This window comes from Sus scrofa, chromosome 12 (genome assembly GCF_054392235.1).
Source record: "Sus scrofa isolate SSC_HxYL_T2T_F1_AM1 chromosome 12, Sscrofa_HxYL_maternal_Yorkshire_Landrace_v2.0, whole genome shotgun sequence".
NCBI lineage: Eukaryota > Metazoa > Chordata > Mammalia > Artiodactyla > Suidae > Sus > Sus scrofa.
In genome coordinates, this window is record NC_139394.1 from 11,204,499 (window position 1) to 11,224,462 (window position 19,964).

Consider the following 19,964-nt stretch of genomic DNA (forward strand, 5'->3'; position numbering starts at 1 on the left):
CACTGGCCACTTCCTTCACAATGTTAAGCCAAAACAGTTACTTAAAATTGGCTTGTATTTATTTCTCCAGGTGTTTCTAGGAGATTATTCTTCAGACCCATCTGAAGATGATGATTCCGCTAAGTGTATGGGCTACTGTCCTCAGATAAACCCGCTGTGGCCAGATATTACCTTACAGGAACATTTCGAAATTTACGGAGCTGTGAAAGGAATGAGTGCAGGTGACATGAAAGAGGTCATAAATCGGTAAAATATTGTCATTAGAACCCTTTTGCTGCCCAGGGGGGATGTTTACATTCTGCAGTTTTACAATTTCATAGCAGGCATTTCCACGAATCTTAATTTTCATAGGAAAAAATCATCACTTTTTCATATATCCTTTACCAAGTTGTGACAGCCTTGGAAATGAAAAGGAAACATTTTTACCTTCTAATTACAGAATAAATGTACCTGTAAATGTCACGAAACCTATTTTAATTTAAAGTGAACCTTTCTTTTTTTTTTTTTTTTTTTTTCATCTTTTTGTCCTTCTAGGGCTGCACCGACGGCATATGGAAGTTCCCAGGCTAGGGGTCCAACTGGAGCTGTAGCCGCCGGCCTATGCTACAGCCACAGCAACATAGGATCTTCATCCGTCACCCACACCACAGCTCATGGCAATGCCAGATCCTTAACCCACTGAGTGAGGCCAGGGATCGAACCTGCGTCCTCATGGATGCTAGTTGGGTTCATTAACTGCTGAGCCATGATGGGAACTCCCCTAAAGTGAACCTTTCTTTTTTCTTTTTTCTTTTTTTGGCTTTTTGCCATTTCTTGGGCCACTCCTGCGGCATATGGAGGTTCCCAGGCTAGGGGTGGAATCAGAGCTGTAGCTGCCAGCCTACGCCAGGGCCATAGCAACGCGGGATCCAAGCCACGTCTGCAACCTACACCACAGCTCAAGGCAACGCCGGATCCTTAACCCACTGAGCAAAGCCAGGGATCGAACCCACAACCTCATGGTTCCTAGTTGGATTCGTTTACCACTGAGCCACGACGGGAACTCCTAAAGTGAACCTTTCAATCAAGGTATTAATTTGTTTAAAAGGAGCTTTAACTGAGTAACTGTTCTTGGGAAAAAACAGTGTCAGTGATCGCAAACAATTTGTGTTTTATGTATCATGTTACACACTCATTTTGCATTATCTATTTTGCAGAATAACAAATGCACTTGATTTAAAAGAACATCTTCAGAAAACGGTAAAGAAACTACCCACAGGAATTAAGCGAAAGGTACTTTTGTTAAACTACCAATATATGTATCATTCAGGGCCTGACACTATCCTGATAACATTTCTTAGCGTGAAGCCTCATGAGTCCCTCCTTCCTCTGTTGTCTTTCCACCTAGTTGTGTTTCGCTCTAAGTATGCTGGGGAACCCTCCGATTACTCTGCTAGATGAACCATCTACAGGTATGGACCCTAAAGCCAAACAGCACATGTGGTGAGTATGACGTTAAAGACGCTTGAGACCCTTGTGCTCTGTCACATTTTAGAAAAAAAAAAAAAAAAGTTTATTTCATTACAATTCACAGTATTAGCTATATAGACATGCTGATTTAAAAGCCCACACAAAAGAAAAAAGTCATTAAACATTTCATTTCTAGAGATCCCCTACCCTTTTTAAACTGTGCTGTATTCTTCATGAAGTGTTATTAACAAGTCTGTTACGTATTCCGGAAAAACGATGAAAGCCCCGTTGTCTGAATAGTTTTGAAAAGGTTTTTTCCTGTAGGAAGGAACATATATATAAGTAAACATCCCATAATGGTATGGTCTTGTGTTGGTGTTGAAACTCGCTCTCTGGGGATTCACAGGGCTAATCAGTGACCAACTCTTTGAGTCAAGATTTTCCCGTGTGTAAAATGTGAGGTTTGGTTGAAATGTTAAGGGTTTGTTTCCTTCTGATTTTGTGGCTATTTTTGTTATAACATGAAATGCCATCAGTTTTTCTAATCGGTTGGCTAGCATGCATTTAACTGGTAAAAACTTTTTTGAAATCATGAACTTTCCATTTGATCGTCTTTCAGAAATAAGGTAAAATGAGTGAGATCAGAAGAATCATGGTTGAGCGGAATGCAGTAACTCTAGCAACTGATGCTTGATAAATTAAGTGAGCCAAACAGTTGGGTTTTTGGAAACTCAGGTATTGTTATTAACATTCAGGTGCTTTCTTTTCTTCTTTTTGCTTTATTTATGTTTTGCAGGAGAGCCATTCGAACTGCATTTAAAAACAGAAAGCGGGCTGCTATTCTGACCACTCACTACATGGAGGAGGCGGAGGCAGTCTGTGATCGAGTGGCTATCATGGTGTCTGGGCAGTTAAGGTTGGTGTTGAACAGTGTGCTGCTAGGAGGTGGGGGGTGCAGCGTGGGTGCACGGGTGGGTTTTGAATGCCATCAGTTCAGAAACTTAAAATAATGCATAACACATGCTAATTCAAATGTTAAAAATCTGAGTTTTTAATCCGCTTTCTGTAGAATTACTTGGAAATATGTTATTTTCTCCCCCCAAGCTGGCCAGCTACTTTGCATTTGGAATTGGCATAATTGTTCAGCAACTTGGAGTGTTATTTTCAGCCATGATATTTGCTCTTAAAAATTTTTTTTCTTTTTTTTTATTAAAGTATAGTTGCTTTACAGTGTTGTGCCAATTTCTGTACAGCAAAGTAACCCAGTTATACATATATGTGCATTCCCTTTCTTTTTTTTTTTTTTTTTTTTTGTTGTTGTTGTTGTTGTTGCTATTTCTTGGGCCGCTCCCTCGGCATATGGAGGTTCCCAGGCTAGGGGTCTAATCGGAGCTGCAGCCACCAGCCTACGCCAGAGCCACAGCAACTCGGGATCCGAGCCGCGTCTGCAACCTACACCACAGCTCACGGCAACGCCGGATCGTTAACCCACTGAGCAAGGGCAGGGACCGAACCCGCAACCTCATGGTTCCTAGTCGGATTTGTTAACCACTGCGCCACGACGGGAACTCCTGCATTCCCTTTCTTATATTATCTTCCACTGTGATCTGTCCCAAGAGACTGGATTTAATTCCCTGTGCTATACAGTAGGATCTCGTCGCTTACCCATTCTAAATGTAATAGTTTACATCTACTAACCCCAAATTCCCAGTCCATCCTACTCCATCCCCCTCCCTCTTGGCAGCCACAGTTCTGTTCTCTATATCTGTGAGTCTGTTTCTGTTTTGTAGATAGATTCATCTGTGCCACATTTTAGATTCCACATATAGGTGATATCATATGGTATTTGTCTTTCTCTTTCTGACTTACTAATCTCTAGTTGCATCCATGTTGCTGCAGATGGCATTATTTCATTCTTTTTTATGGCTGAGTAGTATTCCCTTGTGTGTATGCACCACATCTTCTTAATCCATTCATCAAAAATATGGAACACTTCATGAATTTGTATGTCATCCTTGCACAGGGGCCGTGCTAATCTTCTCTGTATTGTTCCAATTTTAGAATATGTGCTGCTGAAGCAAGCAAGATATTTGCTCTTTTTAAAAATTGTTAGGCAGGAGTTCCCATCGTGGCTCAGCGGTAACAAACCCAACTAGTATTCATGAGGATGCAGGTTTGATCCCTGGCCTCACTCAGCAGGTTAAGGATGCTGTGAACGGTGGTATAGGTCGCAGACATGGCTTGGATCCCGCATTGCTGTGGCTGTGGCATAGGCTGGCAGCTGTAGCTCCGGATTCAACCCCTAGCCTGGGGACTTCCATATGGCGTAGGTGTGGCCCTAAAAAGACAAAAAAAAAAAAAAATGTCAGGCATTGTATTGGATTATAACCCAAAATTTAAAGTAAATATGCATGAGTTCATATATAAATAAGTGATTGAATAAATAAATGAATGTGGGAGAAGAGACAAACCTTTACAGAAAGATGCCAAATTATGTGATTTCTCAAGTTTAGTCTGCACTAGCCAGTCTCTTTAAAGTATGGAAAGGGGAGGGTAGTAAGGTTCCCATGGAGAAACGTGACAGATACGGCCCCGAACAAGCAGTGCCACATGGTTATCACATTCCGATACACGATGAGCAAGGTACTGCAACTCCACGTTGTTTGCCTCAAAGACCCACATACCCCAGTCTGATCATAAGAAAAAGACGGATGTCCCCAAACTGAGGGACATTCTGCAGAAACACCCAACCAGTTCTCAAAACTGTCCAAGTTGTGAGAAAGAAGGAGAGCGTAAGAAACTGTCCCAGGACGATGGAGACGGAGGAGGTGTGACCCCTCCATGCAGAGGGACCCTGGATAGACCCTGGGTCAGAAGGACCTTGGAGGAGAAACCCGGGAAGTGCAAGTCATGTCTGTGAAGTTAATAGAAATACGCCAGGGCTGCTCTCTTAATTTCGATAAACGTGTCATGGCAATGTAAGTTGACAGCCTTGGGGAACTGAAGTTGGGTGAGGGGTGCATGGGGACTTTCTGTGTTATCTTTTATCTTTGCAATCTTTATATAAATTCACATGCATTTCATATCCAGTCACTTGTGATAAGATAGGATGGAAGATACTATGAGAAAAAGTATGTATATATATATATATATGTATATGTATAACTGGGTCACTTTGCTATACTGCAGAAATTGACAGAACATTGTAAATCAACTATAATACAAAACTTTAAAAAAATTCACATGCATTCCAATGTAAGGATTGTATTTAAATCACCTTTTTTTTTTTAATTTTTAGGGCCACACACACAGCATGTGGAAGCTCCCAGGCTAGGGGTCGAATCCAATCTACAGCTGCCGGCCTACACCACAGCCACAGCAACGCAGGATCCATGCCACATTTGCGACCTACACCACAGCTCACGGCAACACTGGATCCTTAACCCACTGAGCGAGGCCAGGGATTGAACCCCTGTCCTCATGGATATTAGGCTCTTTTCCGCTGTGCCACAATGGGAAGTCCCTAAATCACTTTTAAGTTTGAAGCTGTCAGGTTATTTTACATTTGCACTTTCTTCTAAAAATTACTACAGATGTATTGGGACAGTCCAACATTTGAAGAGTAAATTTGGAAAAGGATACTTTCTGGAAATTAAATTGAAGGACTGTATCGAAAACCTAGAAGTAGACCGTCTTCAAAGAGAGATTCAGTATATTTTCCCAAATGCAAACCGTCAAGAAAGGTAAAGATTTTAAAAATTTAGTTATTCTTCTTTGTAGAGAGATAGTCATAAAAATCGGTTGTTATATTAAGGATTAGAGGAAGAATGAACCGTCACTAATATTGGACTAATGTAGTTTAATGACTGGAATTTTATGTCTAACTTAATGGTAGATCTTTCAATATGTGATAATATTAAAGTTTTAAAAGTTCTTATTCAGTGGTAAAGAGAGAGTTATTGTGCATGGAAATATTTAAGATTTCAAATGATTTTAGTCTAAATAAGTATCAAAATGAGTTATTAGCGTTCATTTTGAACTTTTAAAATGTTGAGCTTTAATTTCAGAACATACAGTCATAGTTCCTTTTGAATTTTCCTATGTTTTATCTCTGTTTGCAGTTTTTCTTCTATTTTGGCCTATAAAATTCCTAAGGAAGATGTGCAGTCCCTTTCACGATCTTTCTCAAAGCTGGAAGAAGGTAAGTAATATTTGAAAAACATTGTAAGGTTGCTTTCACATTACGAAAGAATTTTATTATGACGTTTCGAAGTTGGGGCTCAGTTTGTTATAGAAACTGTGGTAAATAAGAAGATGGCCTTTTATTAATTTCCCCTAAGCTCTAGGTGAACCCTCCTAGCCTAGGGATTCTGTACACCAACTGGACCATAGCGTAAACCCTGTACTGTCTTCGGTGGACATCGCTGCGGTTTTCCCGTTGCATCTCTGAGGACCTTCAGCTTCATTGGCCCTCATGGGCTCAGTCCAGAAGGGAGAGCATTGAGTTTCTTGAATCCGTACTTCGTATTAGGCCATTGAAGTAGCGATGGTAGCTAGACTCCAGTTCGTTGCAGGAGAAAGGAGAGAATTCTTAGTGCCTGAAGGGTAGGCATTCCTAAATTTAAACTTTTAAGGAAGTTTATTGGATCTTGGCTTTTTTTTTTTTTTTTTGCTATTTCTTGGGCCACTCCCGCGGCATATGGAGGTTCCCAGGCTAGGGGTCTAATTGGAGCCATAGCCACTGGCCTACGCCAGAGCCACAGCAACATGGGATCCAAGCCACGTCTGTGACCTACACCACAGCTCATGGCAATGCCGGATCGTTAACCCACTGAGCAAGGGCAGGGACCGAACCCGCAACCTCATGGTTCCTAGTCGGATTCGTTAAGCACTGCGCCACGATGGGAAGTCCTGGATATTGGCATTTTAAACATAAATGGTAGGTAGGATAAAGACACCTCCCCAGTAGAGAAAGGTAGTCTCCTGGCTGGGGCCCATGTTTATATACAGGTTATTTTCTGGCATTTGTAAGCTGTGAAACAACCTATATAGTTCCTGGTGTTTTCTTCATGATTAATGAGAACATGTGAAGTAATTAGGCAGAATTAAATTTAAAGGAGTGACTAGAAAACTAGCAATATGATATTGGAATAGATTGTGAAAGGATCTAAAATAAATGTTAAAATGTATATGAGGGAGTTCCCTGGTGGTGCAATGGGTTAAGGACCTGGTGTTTTCACTGCTGTGGCTCAGGTTTGATCCCTGGCCCTGGAACTTCTGTATGCCATGGGTGTGTCCAAAACAAAAAAAAAGTATGGACACACGATCAATATCCAGAGTCTAGTTTAGGAAGTCGAGGCAGGTTGTATTGGAATTGAGGAATGGGAGGTAGAGAGCAGGGGTCAAAAGGAACAGGGAAAGAAGGAATAATGAGGAAGAAGGAAAAGGAGGGTAAAGAGGAGCTGCTTGGAAAAAGGTGAAATAAGGCAGGTGCCATTAAATACATAGCGCTTAGGACTGTAGAGAATTGGGGGAAGGGGGGAGGAAGCAAGAGAGAGGACAGTGACATGTTTTAGCAACTTCCAGTTGAAATGACTTGATTGTAGAGATTTGGGGAAAAAAAAAAATACCAGACTGTTAGCCACTCAGTAGTTACTGCTACTTTATTATTTAGAAATATTAATTTTATAATTAATTTTGTATTTTAAGATTTTAATAGCTAATTTTATATTTTATATACAGTAATTTTTTATTTTTTATTTCAATAGCTAAACATACTTTTGCCATCGAAGAATACAGCTTTTCTCAAGCAACACTGGAGCAGGTACCATGAAGTTAAATTTATAAAGTTCTTCTGTAGAAGGAAGTGTCCAGTATCTAACTGTTTCATTTTATATTGGAGAAGAAAGGAGATTGTGAGCCAGAGACCAGTGGTTAAAAATATTCCTAAACTTCGTAATTTTTAAACACCTTGAGGTTCTCCACCTGCCTATTTTGAATAGCTCAATTTTTTTTTCAATGTAGTAACAGAAATGAATCATGATGGATGGTATTTCGTATTACCCTGTCCAATTACATTGCTTAAATATTTGTAAGTTATTTTTATGACAGTGCTACTTAATCAAAAAACACATCATCTATAACCCTCTAAAATAACATTCATCTTTAGATGTGACTAATGGAGATTATTCTGTTTAAATAATGTTAATGGCAATGTATCTCTTGAGAGCTGACGTGTTAGTATAATTAGGTATAGCCTTATACCATTTCTGATTTATTTAAAAAAAATTTTTTTTTTCTGCTATTTCTTTGGGCCACTCAGCGGCATATGGAGGTTCCCAGGCTAGGGGTCGAATCGGAGCTGTAGCCACCGGCCTACGCCAGACCCACAGCAACGAGGGATCCAAGCCGCGTCTGCAACCTACACCACAGCTCACGGCAACGCCGGATCGTTAACCCACTGAGCAAGGGCAGGGACCGAACCCGCAACCTCATGGTTCCTAGTCAGATTCGTTAACCACTGCGCCACGACGGGAACTCCTAAATATTTTTTTGAGAGAATTGCAGTGCAAAATACTGTATTCATTTATTTGCTTTCATGCAGGTGTTTGTGGAACTCACGAAAGAACAAGAGGAAGAAGATAATAGTTGTGGAACTTTAAACAGCACCCTTTGGTGGGAAAGAACGCAGGAAGACAGAGTAGTATTTTGAATTTGCATTGCTCTTGGTCCGCTTACTGAACTTCTTTCTGTTTTACTTTAACTTTGGTTTGAAAAGTTTGTTGTTTGACGGTAATTGAGGAACCGTGAAAGCACTTGGAGTTTTCCAACTTCATTCATGGAAATACTGTGGTTATGTGTTCTGCTTCTCTTCAAATAAAACTTACGTATTCTTCATTGAAACTGCATGTTTGTATCTGAAGTATATTGAACTGTAGCCTGTCTGTGAAGGTGAATATGTACTTTTTTTACTTTGCAGAAACTGCAAGTTTATGATTTGAAGCAACAGGGATAGAATAATTTTATTTGGAACAGTTTTCTTTATTTTTTAGGTTTCTGTCATCTTGTTACCTAAGTATGCCATGTCCCGAACTCAATAAAAACCTAATACACAAGTAATACATAGAACAGAGACAGAATGCAAAAATGCCTTGCTTTTCCTTTTTAATTTCTGAAGAAACTGAATGGAAGTTGATGTTCTCAAGAGCGGAAAGCATGAACACTGGACAGTGTCAGTGCAAGTAGAGGTTTGTGGCAAGTGACATCCGCTAGGTGGCGCTCACCAGCCAAAATAACTGCAGTGAGACCTTGTTCTATTAGGTGATTTTAGACATAAGCAACTCAGGTATATGAAGTTAGAGTTCTTTTGCTTATGGTAAAATTCAGAGGTGTTTCAATGATTATGGAAAATTATGTCTAGACTCTTATTATGTAATAGTCTAATTCTTTGACTGTTTGTGGCCAGAGTAATAAGTCATCTTTAGAGTTGTCAGAATTAAGGTGTACCTTCTCCTCCATCCCTCCTGGAAGATATAAGTTTATTTTTAATCGTCTTCCTTCCAAAGGGCACGCGTTATTTTATTCTAGAAACAAACTTTATTATTTGCATGTATCTCTCCTTTATGGAGTTTTAAGTGTATCACTGTATAGGTTTATTTAGATTCACTCTGGAGTGTGGTGGAATATAAACTTTTGAGGGTTAAATTAAGGATAAGTAAATAAGAGATAATTCTCTTTAATAAGAAACTGGAATTTCACTCTGTAACAGAGTTGAAGTAAGATGATGCTTAAGGTAATCTTAGAAGTACTTCCTTGTAGAGCCTATGTATGGACAGTAAGTATCAGATAGATCTACCAGTTGACATAGTTCAGCCCAAATGAATGAAAGAATGAACTCTGCAAAAAAAAAAGTAAGTATGTTGGAGGTGTGAGTCTTACATTGTAAAGAGCCTTAATTAAAGCACACTGATCACAACAGGAGAATTTAGTACTGAGTTGCTTTAAATTTGAGCCAAACCCTTTAAGGAAGCTATAACTAATGTAGGTAAAACTTATTAAACTCTTGCTCTGCTGTGTCATAGGACATCTGTGGTTTTAGGCTCCAGCAGCTGATTTACAGCAGTGTATGTTTTTCAGCCTCAGTACAAGGTCCATGAGTGATACTTTCCTCTGTGGCTTTGATCCTGCTGGGCAGCGTCAGGTACTTTACCCACCGTCTCAGAGATCTTTTAACTAATCTAAGTGTTTAACTGTCTCTGCTTGGGTTTTACATCTGACAGCCACGTTATTTCTCCTTGTGTGAATTAGTTGGCACTAGGTTTTAATCTTTCATTACCAAGTCACCTGCCTCACGCTACTAAAACTTTTGGATTCCTACCCTGAGAATCCTGCTTTTACATCTTTGGTAAAAATACAAGTCAAGAAACATTGGAAAGAAAATCTTCACCTTTGTAAATACATTAATAAGTAACACATAGCATTTTCTAAGCAAGTCATTGCTAACTGGTGCCATAAACTCAAGGAGATATCTTTTAGTGTCTAATATTCAAGTGAATTTCCAGGGGCTTTTTTGGGATGTATTTTTGTAGCTACGCTGACCAGTCATAATCAGGTTTCTATCTATTAAATTCATTCAGTTTGTTTATTCTTGGGCTCTTGTATGCATTGTTTTTTAAAGACATTTGATTTTTTTTTTTTTTAGTTTTTACATACTTAAGAGTGAACATATTTTGGTCATGAATTAAATTATTTGTAGGAATGTTCTCTTCCTGTTTTTTCACAGTAATAAACGTTTTCCTATTCAGAAGTATAATTTAATACTTAGGAAAGCATGGGTGAGTGGGGAAGGCAGAGAAGGAGACGGCAGGTCAAACATGAAATTTATCTTTATCGACAGTGTACCGTTCAAAATGTCTTAAATTATGATTTCAAAACTTTCTGTACCAATACAAATAAATATAAATACATATATTAGGGGAGAGTTAGAAAAAGCAGCATCACCTTGCTTATACTTTCCATCCACGACCAAATTTTAAAAGTAAAGGCTGGACTTCACTGAGTGACTCTGGTTAGTGACGAATAGGGCAAACCTTTGTCTGCAGGGTTAGGAACGAGCATAAAAAATGTGCTGATGTGTGTATTTTACATTTCCCTTTGTGAGCTCTTAGGTTTTTTGTTTATTTGTTTTTCCGGTTCTCAATGAACAGCTGTAGGTTCTCTTTAAAAGCACTCTTTTCTTTAAATTGGCCCAAACTATCTAAAATCAATATTTTAATTTTGATGATTAAGATGTTTCTTACAGTAATTGAATTCAACAGACTTCTCAGTGATCAGGTTCCCAGCAGTGGGTTCTCCGGATGGAATGATAACCACCCACTTGAGCCCGTGTGACCTTACAGTCCCGCAGGAGGAAGTTACCTACTCACACAACTAACTCTAATATAATATGACAGAGGCTTTGCTAGTGGCACTAACATTGTTTTATTGGAGCACAATGCTATTTAGAGTAAGCGCTGTCCTGCTTTTTTATTGTTCTGTTGGTCACACGTTTCCTTCTGATTGTACTCTGAATTTGATGAAATATTCTGTATTTTTATGTAACACATAAAAAGGCATTCATTTTTAAAAAGTAGGAATACTTGCCCATACTGTATTTTTTTATTTTTTAATCCTTACTGTATTTAATATTGCTAACATTGACTTTTCATTTTCTTTCCTGAAAGAACATGTTACCTAAAAATGAAAGAATTTATCCTCAGGTGAATAATTTTTATATCAGCTATTCTTATAAGGTAAAAGTTTACTTATTTTTAATTCATAATATATGTAAGTAATTCTCAATGCTGCCGTTTACGAAAAAGAAATATATTATTAGTAATAAGCTTTAAGAAATGAACATTTAAGACAGTCCTTCATTTTGTACAATGAAATGGAGTCTTTGTTAGCGTTGACAAATGAATAAATGAGTGGCTCATATTAAACATGAAAAAACCTTGCGCTAAAAATTGTAGTTTATTTTTAGTATCTGTTGGGAGTCTTCAAATACAGAAAGAAAGTTTATCGTTACTTGTGTTTTAATTCACATTCACTTTTTAAACTTAAACCAGATATTCTCATGGATCTTTTTATCTCAAGTCTATTTCATGAAAATATACTTCTGTTTTACTTCCGTTTTATTACATTTGACAGATTAAATTACCAAGTATTTAATGTTTTACTTACATATTTATCAATTTCCTTAGAATGTCTGAATAAATTTGATTCTCTTTAACACTTAGACAAGATTTTAGATTTAATGAACAAGTTTTTTTCAAGCACCAAAGCAACTCTTGCCCATCTAATCAGATTAAGCCAGTAAGCATAATTTTAAGCATTTTAAAAAGAGACAGCATACACAAAACTACATGATTAGAAGGTTTGATACCACACTTGGGTAAATGCAGCCTCCCCTTTTTTAATTAAAAAAGCATTTTATCTCAGACTTCACTATTAAGGTCCAGGCTCCCCGCTCCGTTTCCAATCCTGCATCTCATGCTTCAGGTGCCTGGTAGAGGCAGGGCAAGATGTGAAACCCTTTGACCACCAGATGGCAGCAGAGGGCCATGCTGCCGGGGACCCTTCCTGGTTCCAGAAAAGGGTGGGGCAAAGCTGTGAGCAGTGGCCTCAGAAGAGCCCACGCTGGAGCCAGCAAGTCAGTCCAGGAAGCCGGAGGGTAAACTGCTGAGCCAAAGGGTCATCCTTGTACTAGTTCATTTGGGAAATAGTAAGGAGACAACAGGGTTCAGAATGTCAGAACAAAGAACAAAAAATGAGGAGTGAGCCAGAATTCCCAGCCATTCATCATTCCATTTCAAATGGAAAAAGGCAGAACAGCCAGAGGTTGGAATGGATTGGAGTTGTGTGGTAGCTGGAACTTGATAGCAAGAGCTCTTAAATCATCAGTTTTAATTCCCTCCTTTGGTCCCTGTAAGGAGCCACAAAATTGAAACTTTTTAGGTGCTTTCCAAAGGAAGAGCAGGGAATGCTCCGTTATCATTTCTTAATCCGAAGGCAAATTGTATTGGGCTCTTCAGGAGAGGGATGGGCAGGAATGGTAAAATTTGCAGGAAATAAGTTTCTGGGGCATCATCAACAATAAAGATAGAATCACAGTCTGCGTTTTACTTCTCTCCCCTTATTTTGCTTCCAATAGTTAAACTAGTGATACATATTTGAGAAAACTCAGATTTTTTTCTTCCCCTATAAGCAGTTACTGAAAACTCTCAATGATCGTTTTCAGGTGGGAGAAGGCATCAAGATTAAGTCCATAAGGTGTCATTTTATTGGAATATTTTAAAAGGATACTTGATATGTAAGAACTGCGATTTAGAAATAGTAATGGCTTGCCATTTATCGAGGGTTTACCCCGTGCAGGGTATTGTTGCACTGCGACTCCCTGACGGGCCATGCCAGAATCAGCTGGGGATTCGTTCTCCCTGCAAATCCTCAGTTTGGCCCAAATCTGCTGAATCAGAAAGCCCAGGAGTGGGACCCAGCCATTGGTGTTGGAACACACCATCCAGGGGATTCCGACGCGGGCTCACATTTGAGAACCCCTGGGGTTGACTCTTTTTTCCCTTCAATCCTTACAACAAGCTGGAGACGTGAAGATGTTTATTTTCACCCCCACTTTATAGCTGGAGACTCTGAGGCCGGAGACCTTAAATGATCTGCCCGATGACGCTGAGTTCTGAAGCGGCAGAGCTGGGATTTGAGCCCGGGGAAGTGGGACTTCAGAGCTCAGATGCTTGACCTCTGACTTTTTGTGGTATCTGGCTTCTGGCTTATGACAACATATACTGAACTGATGAGGTAAGAGCCGTCATAGGTCAACCCCTGCGAGGCCTCCACACACCTGCAGGCGTGTGAGTGGCCAGAGGGGGCTGGTGGTGGCTGGCTGCCACTGCCTCGGCTTCCTGCCAAATCAATGGAAGATGATCAGTCAGAAGTGATGCAAGATGCCCAGGAACGTGAGAGTTGGCCTTAGCTGAGGCAGTGATTTTCAGACTTGAATGGCCATCCGAATTGCCTGCTGCGTGCAAGATAGTCTCGCTTCAGGTGAAACCTGAGCGACAAAAGCTGTGAGAGTCTCCGCGGACAGACTTCAGAGTGTTTGGCAACTGTCCCTGAGGGGCTCCTGGCAACGAACACTGCCTGACTGAAATGCTGTTTAGTCACTTAGAGGAGAAAGGACAATTTTGTGAAGAGTCCACCATCGGAAGATTATGTTACTGTGGGAGTTCCCACTGTGGCTCAGCAGGTTCAAAACCCAACTAGTATCCATGAGGATGTGGGTTCGATCCCTGGCCCCGCTCAGTGGGTTAAGGATCTGGCATTGCCGTGAGCTGCAGTGTAGGTCACAGATGTGGTTCGGATCTGGTGTTGCTGTGGCTGTGGTGCAGGCCGGCAGCTGCAGCTCTGATTCGACCCCCAGCCTGGGGACTTCCTTATGCCGAGGGTGCGGCCCTAAAAAGACAAAAATAACAATAATAATATAATAATAAAGATTACTTTACCATGGTCAAGAGATTTTACATCGCTCTGAGGTGTATGAGTGGCTGGTGTACAGTGACCCACCCCAGACTGGACTGAGATTCAGTCACAAGCTTTGTAGTAAGTCAGTCTGTCCGTGATTTAAATTCAACTTTTTCTTTTGTTCTTAAATTCCTACCTTGTGCCAAACACTAGGTTAGGAGTTGGGGATATGAAAGAGCCTTGACTTTCACGGGCTAAGAGTGTGTTGGGCATTACAGAGAAATAGAAGGGGGCATTAATTGTCTACTTTTGCATAACAAATTGTCCCCAAATGTAGCATCTTAAAAACAACATACAGTCATCAGTTCACAGTTTCTATAGGTCAGAAACCTGAGCATCACTTAGCTTTATAATTAATGACCAAGTAGAAAAAAAAAAATTGGGGGGAAGCAGAGACTGTATAAGGAAACACCAGCTACACAAGATATAATTAAACCAGCACCATGAAAATAATTGGGATATTATGAAAGCCTCAGAGGGTGAGGGAACAAGTTGGGTTTATCCCAGCGATTCAAATTCAGAGACTTGTTAAGAAAACAGGAATCATAAAACAATCTATTTAGATAAATCTGTCGTTTAGAAAATTCAAACATGTACAATTAGGATAAATAAGAGTATGGCAGAGTTCAAAATAACATACAAAATTACTGCGGCTCCTAGAGACAAGCAGCAATTAATTAGAAAATGTTACAAAATAAATCCTATTAGGTTAATCATGGAAACGCTACCACTGTGCGGCAATAAACCTCGCAAAAGATGGGCAAGACTTTTAGGGTAAAACATACATTTTTTGGGAAAGACAGCGAACCAAAGAATTTCACCATGTTGTGGGAGGGAAAATCCAATATGACTAAGAGGTGACTTCAAATTAAGTTATAAATGCAAAAATCAGACCTTGTTGGAGGGGTCATGGAGAGGACGTGACCTCTGGCTGCCCCGCGAGCTGGGGGTGACGGGAGGCCGCCGCCCCGCCCCCGCCGCGTGCCCGCGGGGAAAGGCCATTTTCAAGGGCGCGCCTCGAGCGGGTGGTCGAGACCGTCTGGATGGAACACCCGCTGGCTGAACCCCTTTAAGGCGTCTACGCAGACGTGGAAGGTTCTGGCGGGAGGCGCTGAGACGTCTCGGTCCCGTTGGAGGAAGACCAGCCTGGCCGGTGAGTTTCCTGCTTCTTGAACCTTCCACGGCCGGGTTTCGACTCGGTTTGGACGCTCGCCTCTTTCCTGCGTCTCCCCCTGCCCCCGTGTTGGGGCGCCCGGTGCAGCTTTCACCTGGCACTGGGAGAGCTTGCGAGCCAGCAGAAAAGGCAGGGCCAGGCAGACCTGCTTGTGGGAACCGCACAGACACAGGCGCTTTTCACAGGAAAGTTCCAGGCACCTGCGCAGTTGTCCCCACGGCGTCTACTCCCTGCCTGGCCCTGCCTCCCGAGCTGGTGTTTCTCCAAATATTCCAAACCTTTTAGCGTGGTGGCTTTTGGGTTTTGGTTTTTGTTTTTTTGGCAAAAAAGTAATGTCTGATGAGACTGGGCAGCAGGGTTGAGAGTGGAAAGGCTGGGCCCCGTTCTTTCTGGAAGTTACCCCCGGAGGGCTGGGAGCTGCGGGCAGCCCAGGGGGCTCTGATTCCTCGTGAAACTGGTCATGTAGCTGCACAAGGCAAGAGTGCAGACATAGGGCTAGGGACTCAGAGAATAAGAGGGTTAAGGAGAAGATTAAAAAGATTTGTGAAAAGCCACCCCCCCCCCCCCCCGCACTGTTGTGGGCAGGGGTGTAAATTGGTGAAGCCACGGTGAAGACCAGTACAGAGGTTCCTTTAAAAACTAAAACTAGAGTTACCACATGGGATCCAGCCGTTCCCCTCCAGGGCATCTCTCTGGAATAGATGAAAACTCTAATTCGAAAACATACATGCACTTCTATGTTCAGAGCAGCCCTGGTCACAATAGCCGAGCCCTGAAAACAACCTCAGTGTTCATTGCCAGATAAAGAAGTTGTGGTCCATATATACAATGGAATATCACTCAGCTATCAACAAAATGTATGGACGCAAAAAAAAAAAAACAAAAACAACAAAAAAAAGGGGAGTTCCCGTCGTGGCGCAGTGGTTAACGAATCCGACTAGGAACCATGAGGTTGCAGGTTCGATCCCTGCCCTTGCTCAGTGGGTTAAGGATCTGGCGTTGCCATGAGCTGTGGTGTAGGTTGCAGACGCGGCTCGGATCCCGAGTTGCTGTGGCTCTGGAGTAGGCCGGTGGCTACAGCTCCGATTCGACCCCTAACCTGGGAACCTCCATATGCTGCGGGAGCGGCCCAAAGAAATAGCAAATAGACAAAAAAAAAAAAAAAAAAAAAAAATGTAAGGACGAAATTCACAGCAACATCGATGGACCTAGAGAATATTATACTTCACTGACGTCAGACAAAGACAAATACGTAATATCACTTATATGTGGAATCTAGAAAATAATACAAATGAATCTATATACAAAACAGAAACAGACTCACAGATATAGAGAAAAAGAGGTAACTAAAGAGTTAGGCAAGAGCTGGGGGATTAATTAGGAAGACGGGATTAACACACAGGCACAAGTCTATATAAAGAGAAAAGTGACAAGGATTTGCTGTACAGCCCAGGGCACCGTATTCAATATCTTGTCATAACCGCTAATGTCCAAGAATCAGAAAAGAAAAATAACCGAACCCCTTTCCTGTACATCTGAAACCAACACAATATTGTAAATCAACTGCACTTCAATTAAAAAAAAATAAAAGCCCTCAAAAAGATCCAATGAAAAAAATATAAAAAGAATATAGACCTGTGAGAGGTGTGCTGAAGAAGGCTGGGTTGACATCAGGGAGCACAGTCACTGGGAAATCCAACTTTGGAGGATTTCAGCATTGGGACCCTGCAGAAGAGCGGCCCTGTTCTCAGAGTACAGAGTCCTGGAACAGAAAAGGTCCAGCCCTGTGGGAAATGTGCAACAGTCACGTGTCCAAAGCACTTCGCCCGTGAGTGACACTTTGGAATGTGGGTCTCAGACTCCTAATCCTATAAGCACTTCCTTGCACCATTTTGGAGACTGCCATCCCTGAAACTATGGAAACGGACCAGGATTCTTTCAGTTTTGTTTCTGAGAAAGTGTATGTGTGTATTACGATACAATTTTATTTTATTTTATTTTTTATTTTTTGTCTCTTTAGGGCCGCGCCCACAGCACATGGAAGGTCCCAGGCTAGGGGTCAAACTGGAACCGTAGCCTCCGGCCTACACCACAGCCACAGCTACACTAGATTCGAGCTGTGTCTGCAACCTACACCACAGCCATGGAGCGAGGCCAGGGATTGAACCTCTGTCCTCATGGATGCTAGTCAGATTCGTTTCCACTGAACCACGACGGGAACTCCCTATGATGTGATTTTAGTTGTTTTTTTTTTTTCCTACCTGTTAAAGTAAATATTCTCATTAATGTCTGGGATCAGGACCAGGTTAAATATTTGGAGTTTTCCAGTTCATGAATTTTACTTCTAGTAATAACTAGGAAACAAGAAGAGAAATGTGATGAAAAACAGGAGGGAACATAAAGTAAATGGAAATACTTATTTCTGTGTTCTTCGAGAAAGCAGTGACGGCATGAATAGTCACCAGAGTCCTTCACTCTCTCTCTGCCCTTCCCTTTCACGAGTGCTTATTAACTTGTGTCCATATCCCAAGAAATGTATTGATTACAGTTAAAATCATGGAAGGAGATTTTCTGGGTTGGTGAACAGGGGTTGTTTATAATTCTGAGACTGTCCAATATATGTAGCTAAAAAAAAAAAAAAAAAGCATTCTGCCCATCTAGTTTAAGTGATTAATCTATTAAAATTGGTATTAAATATCTTTGTTTTTATTAGCATAATTTTCACAGTGGTAGCTAAGAGTGAGGGGGCTTGGAGTCCAGAAGAGTGTCTCTGCCTTTACTTGAGCTTCTGCAAATAACTTCACCTTTAAGTCTTGATTTTTAAATCTGTAAAACATGTGCAAATATAGCACCAGTGTCAAAGGTTTGCTCTGCGTGTAAATGAAATAGTTCAGTTCAGACCCTTAGCGTCCTTTCTAGCACATAGGCGTCGGTGAGTACAAAGAACCATTTCATTGAAGTCAAGTTAAGTCTTTGGTAAGGTTTTCTCGTATAAATTATTCTGATTTCTGAGATCCTCATTTTCCCTCTTTCTGTTCAATTTCCTTTCTTTCTAATCTGCCCGGTTTTTGCTTGGCAGTTGAATTTTTAATCATTCAAAGTTAACATAGGCTTGTTCAGGACCATTTTTTTCCCCCCTCTTCCTTCTTGAAGCTGATCACTTTTTGCATATGCCAGGAAGATGGAGCAATAAACAAATACCAGTAAGCAAATACCACGTGACATGTGTAGCCAACCGCCCTTAGCAGCACCCTCCCGTGGAACAACTTGGGAAGAAAACATCTTACCAAGTGAAGAATGAGTTTGGCAGGCGTTTTACGCACAGACCATGGCCTGTTTTCAGAAGCCAAACTGAATGAAAGCAGCTTTAAGAGGGGCCAGACAGAACCGCTCTTCTGGACAGAAAGAGACCAGTGACTCAAAGGTGCTTCTAAGTTCCTCCCTCTGGTTTTCCTGACAGTAAGTCCAAGTTTGTTTTTACCTTTCATTCGGCATCACGTAATTAAGGCGCAAAGGACCCAGCTCAGGCCAGACCTCTTGATGGACAGTGTTGCAGTTACATTGTTCTGATGGTTCTAAATCATCCTGTTTCCTGAGCGGTTTAATTTTTTAAACGTGGTAAAAGCGTATTTTAGTGCGGTCGTCAAAGGGAAGATAGACTCAGAAGCGTGCCTAAATATTATTAATATTTTTGTGTGTCAGGTTTACGCGTCTCTGAACGGCATTTTTAAGAATTCGCAGGGTTTTACTTTTGGGGAAAGTGTAGGCTTTAGGACAAGTTGTTTCTTCCTGTGCTTTCTTTTTTCTTTGAAAAAGTCTTTGATGGACCCTCTCCAGCCCTTAACACGGAGATGGGTGTTTCCCCTTAGAAACTCTCTCAGGGGAGAACGGAGATAGCTTTACCTTTCATCAAAAAAGGAGACGTCTAGTCAGTTCTCTAAACATTGTAATTTGTATAGAACATCAACATGATTCGCATGAATTTCAGTCACCAGTGCTGTGATGCTGAAAGACCGCCTCCAGGATTTCAAGTTGAAAACGCAGAAGCAGCCCCGTTATCCGTCAGGTGCACTCCCCAGTCACTCCAGCAGACCCTGCGCACCCGAGTCACTCCAGCAGACCCTGCACACCCGAGTCGCTCCAGCAGACATGCGCACCCCAGTCACTCCAGCAGACCCTGCACACCCGAGTCGCTCCAGCAGACATGCGCACCCCAGTCGCTCCGGCAGACCCTGCACACCCGAGTCACTCCGGCAGACCCTGCACACCCCAGTCACTCCGGCAGACCCTGCGCACCCCAGTCACTCCGGCAGACCCTGCGCACCCCAGTCACTCCGGCAGACCCTGCGCACCCCAGTCGCTCCGGCAGACCCTGCGCACCCCAGTCACTCCGGCAGACCCTGCGCACCCCAGTCACTCCGGCAGACCCTGCACACCCCAGTCACTCCGGCAGACCCTGCACACCCCAGTCACTCCAGGCATCCTAGCTAACGAGGACTTCGATTTCGATTTCCATCTGCAGGCATCTTACCTCTCTGCCTCCTAAAAGGCCACCCGTGAGTTTCAAGGCGAGATAGGAGGTCTTTGGGATTTTAGGAATGACTGTCATGTGATTCAGCTTTCCTTTCCTCAGTGGTTTCCTAGACGCCATCACATAGGCACGCAGAAGCCTGCCGTTCCAAGGGCAGACCAGTGTGGCAAACCTCTGAATAACAGAAACCCAGAGCTGGTTCTTATTCCTGGAGTACTTATTTATTTTTTTTTAAAC

The 19,964-nt window shown here is 41.7% G+C and overlaps 1 protein-coding gene, 2 long non-coding RNA genes and 1 other non-coding gene across 46 annotated transcripts in view; 2 read left to right on the plus strand and 2 right to left on the minus strand.

Moving 5' to 3' along the window:
- Positions 1-8,352, plus strand: part of ABCA5 (ATP binding cassette subfamily A member 5) — a 133,000-nt gene extending 124,648 nt beyond the window's left edge. For all 43 annotated transcript variants that reach the window (XR_014820869.1, XR_014820859.1, XR_014820866.1 and 40 more), the window contains 8 exons: positions 71-246; positions 1,197-1,272; positions 1,388-1,482; positions 2,246-2,365; positions 5,043-5,192; positions 5,571-5,650; positions 7,218-7,273; positions 8,054-8,352. Coding sequence is in view for 27 of the 43 variants with exons in the window: in XM_021068102.2 (XP_020923761.2) it covers positions 71-246; positions 1,197-1,272; positions 1,388-1,482; positions 2,246-2,365; positions 5,043-5,192; positions 5,571-5,650; positions 7,218-7,273; positions 8,054-8,161 (861 nt within the window). In the remaining 16 variants the exon portion in view is untranslated. The remainder of the gene's footprint in view (positions 1-70; positions 247-1,196; positions 1,273-1,387; positions 1,483-2,245; positions 2,366-5,042; positions 5,193-5,570; positions 5,651-7,217; positions 7,274-8,053) is intronic.
- LOC146398034 (U6 spliceosomal RNA) lies at positions 3,428-3,534 on the minus strand. Its single transcript, XR_014822161.1, has one exon. It is a non-coding gene; the product is annotated as a U6 spliceosomal RNA (small nuclear RNA).
- Positions 8,353-11,441: 3,089 nt separating the features above from the next.
- LOC146398035 (uncharacterized) lies at positions 11,442-19,950 on the minus strand. The gene is made up of 3 exons (XR_014820894.1): positions 19,728-19,950; positions 16,832-16,958; positions 11,442-13,403 (listed from the first exon to the last, which is right to left on the minus strand). It is a non-coding gene; the product is annotated as an uncharacterized LOC146398035 (long non-coding RNA).
- Positions 18,489-19,752, plus strand: LOC110256158 (uncharacterized). Its single transcript, XR_014820906.1, has 3 exons — positions 18,489-18,655; positions 19,185-19,302; positions 19,359-19,752. It is a non-coding gene; the product is annotated as an uncharacterized LOC110256158 (long non-coding RNA).
- Positions 19,951-19,964: the final 14 nt, after the last annotated feature.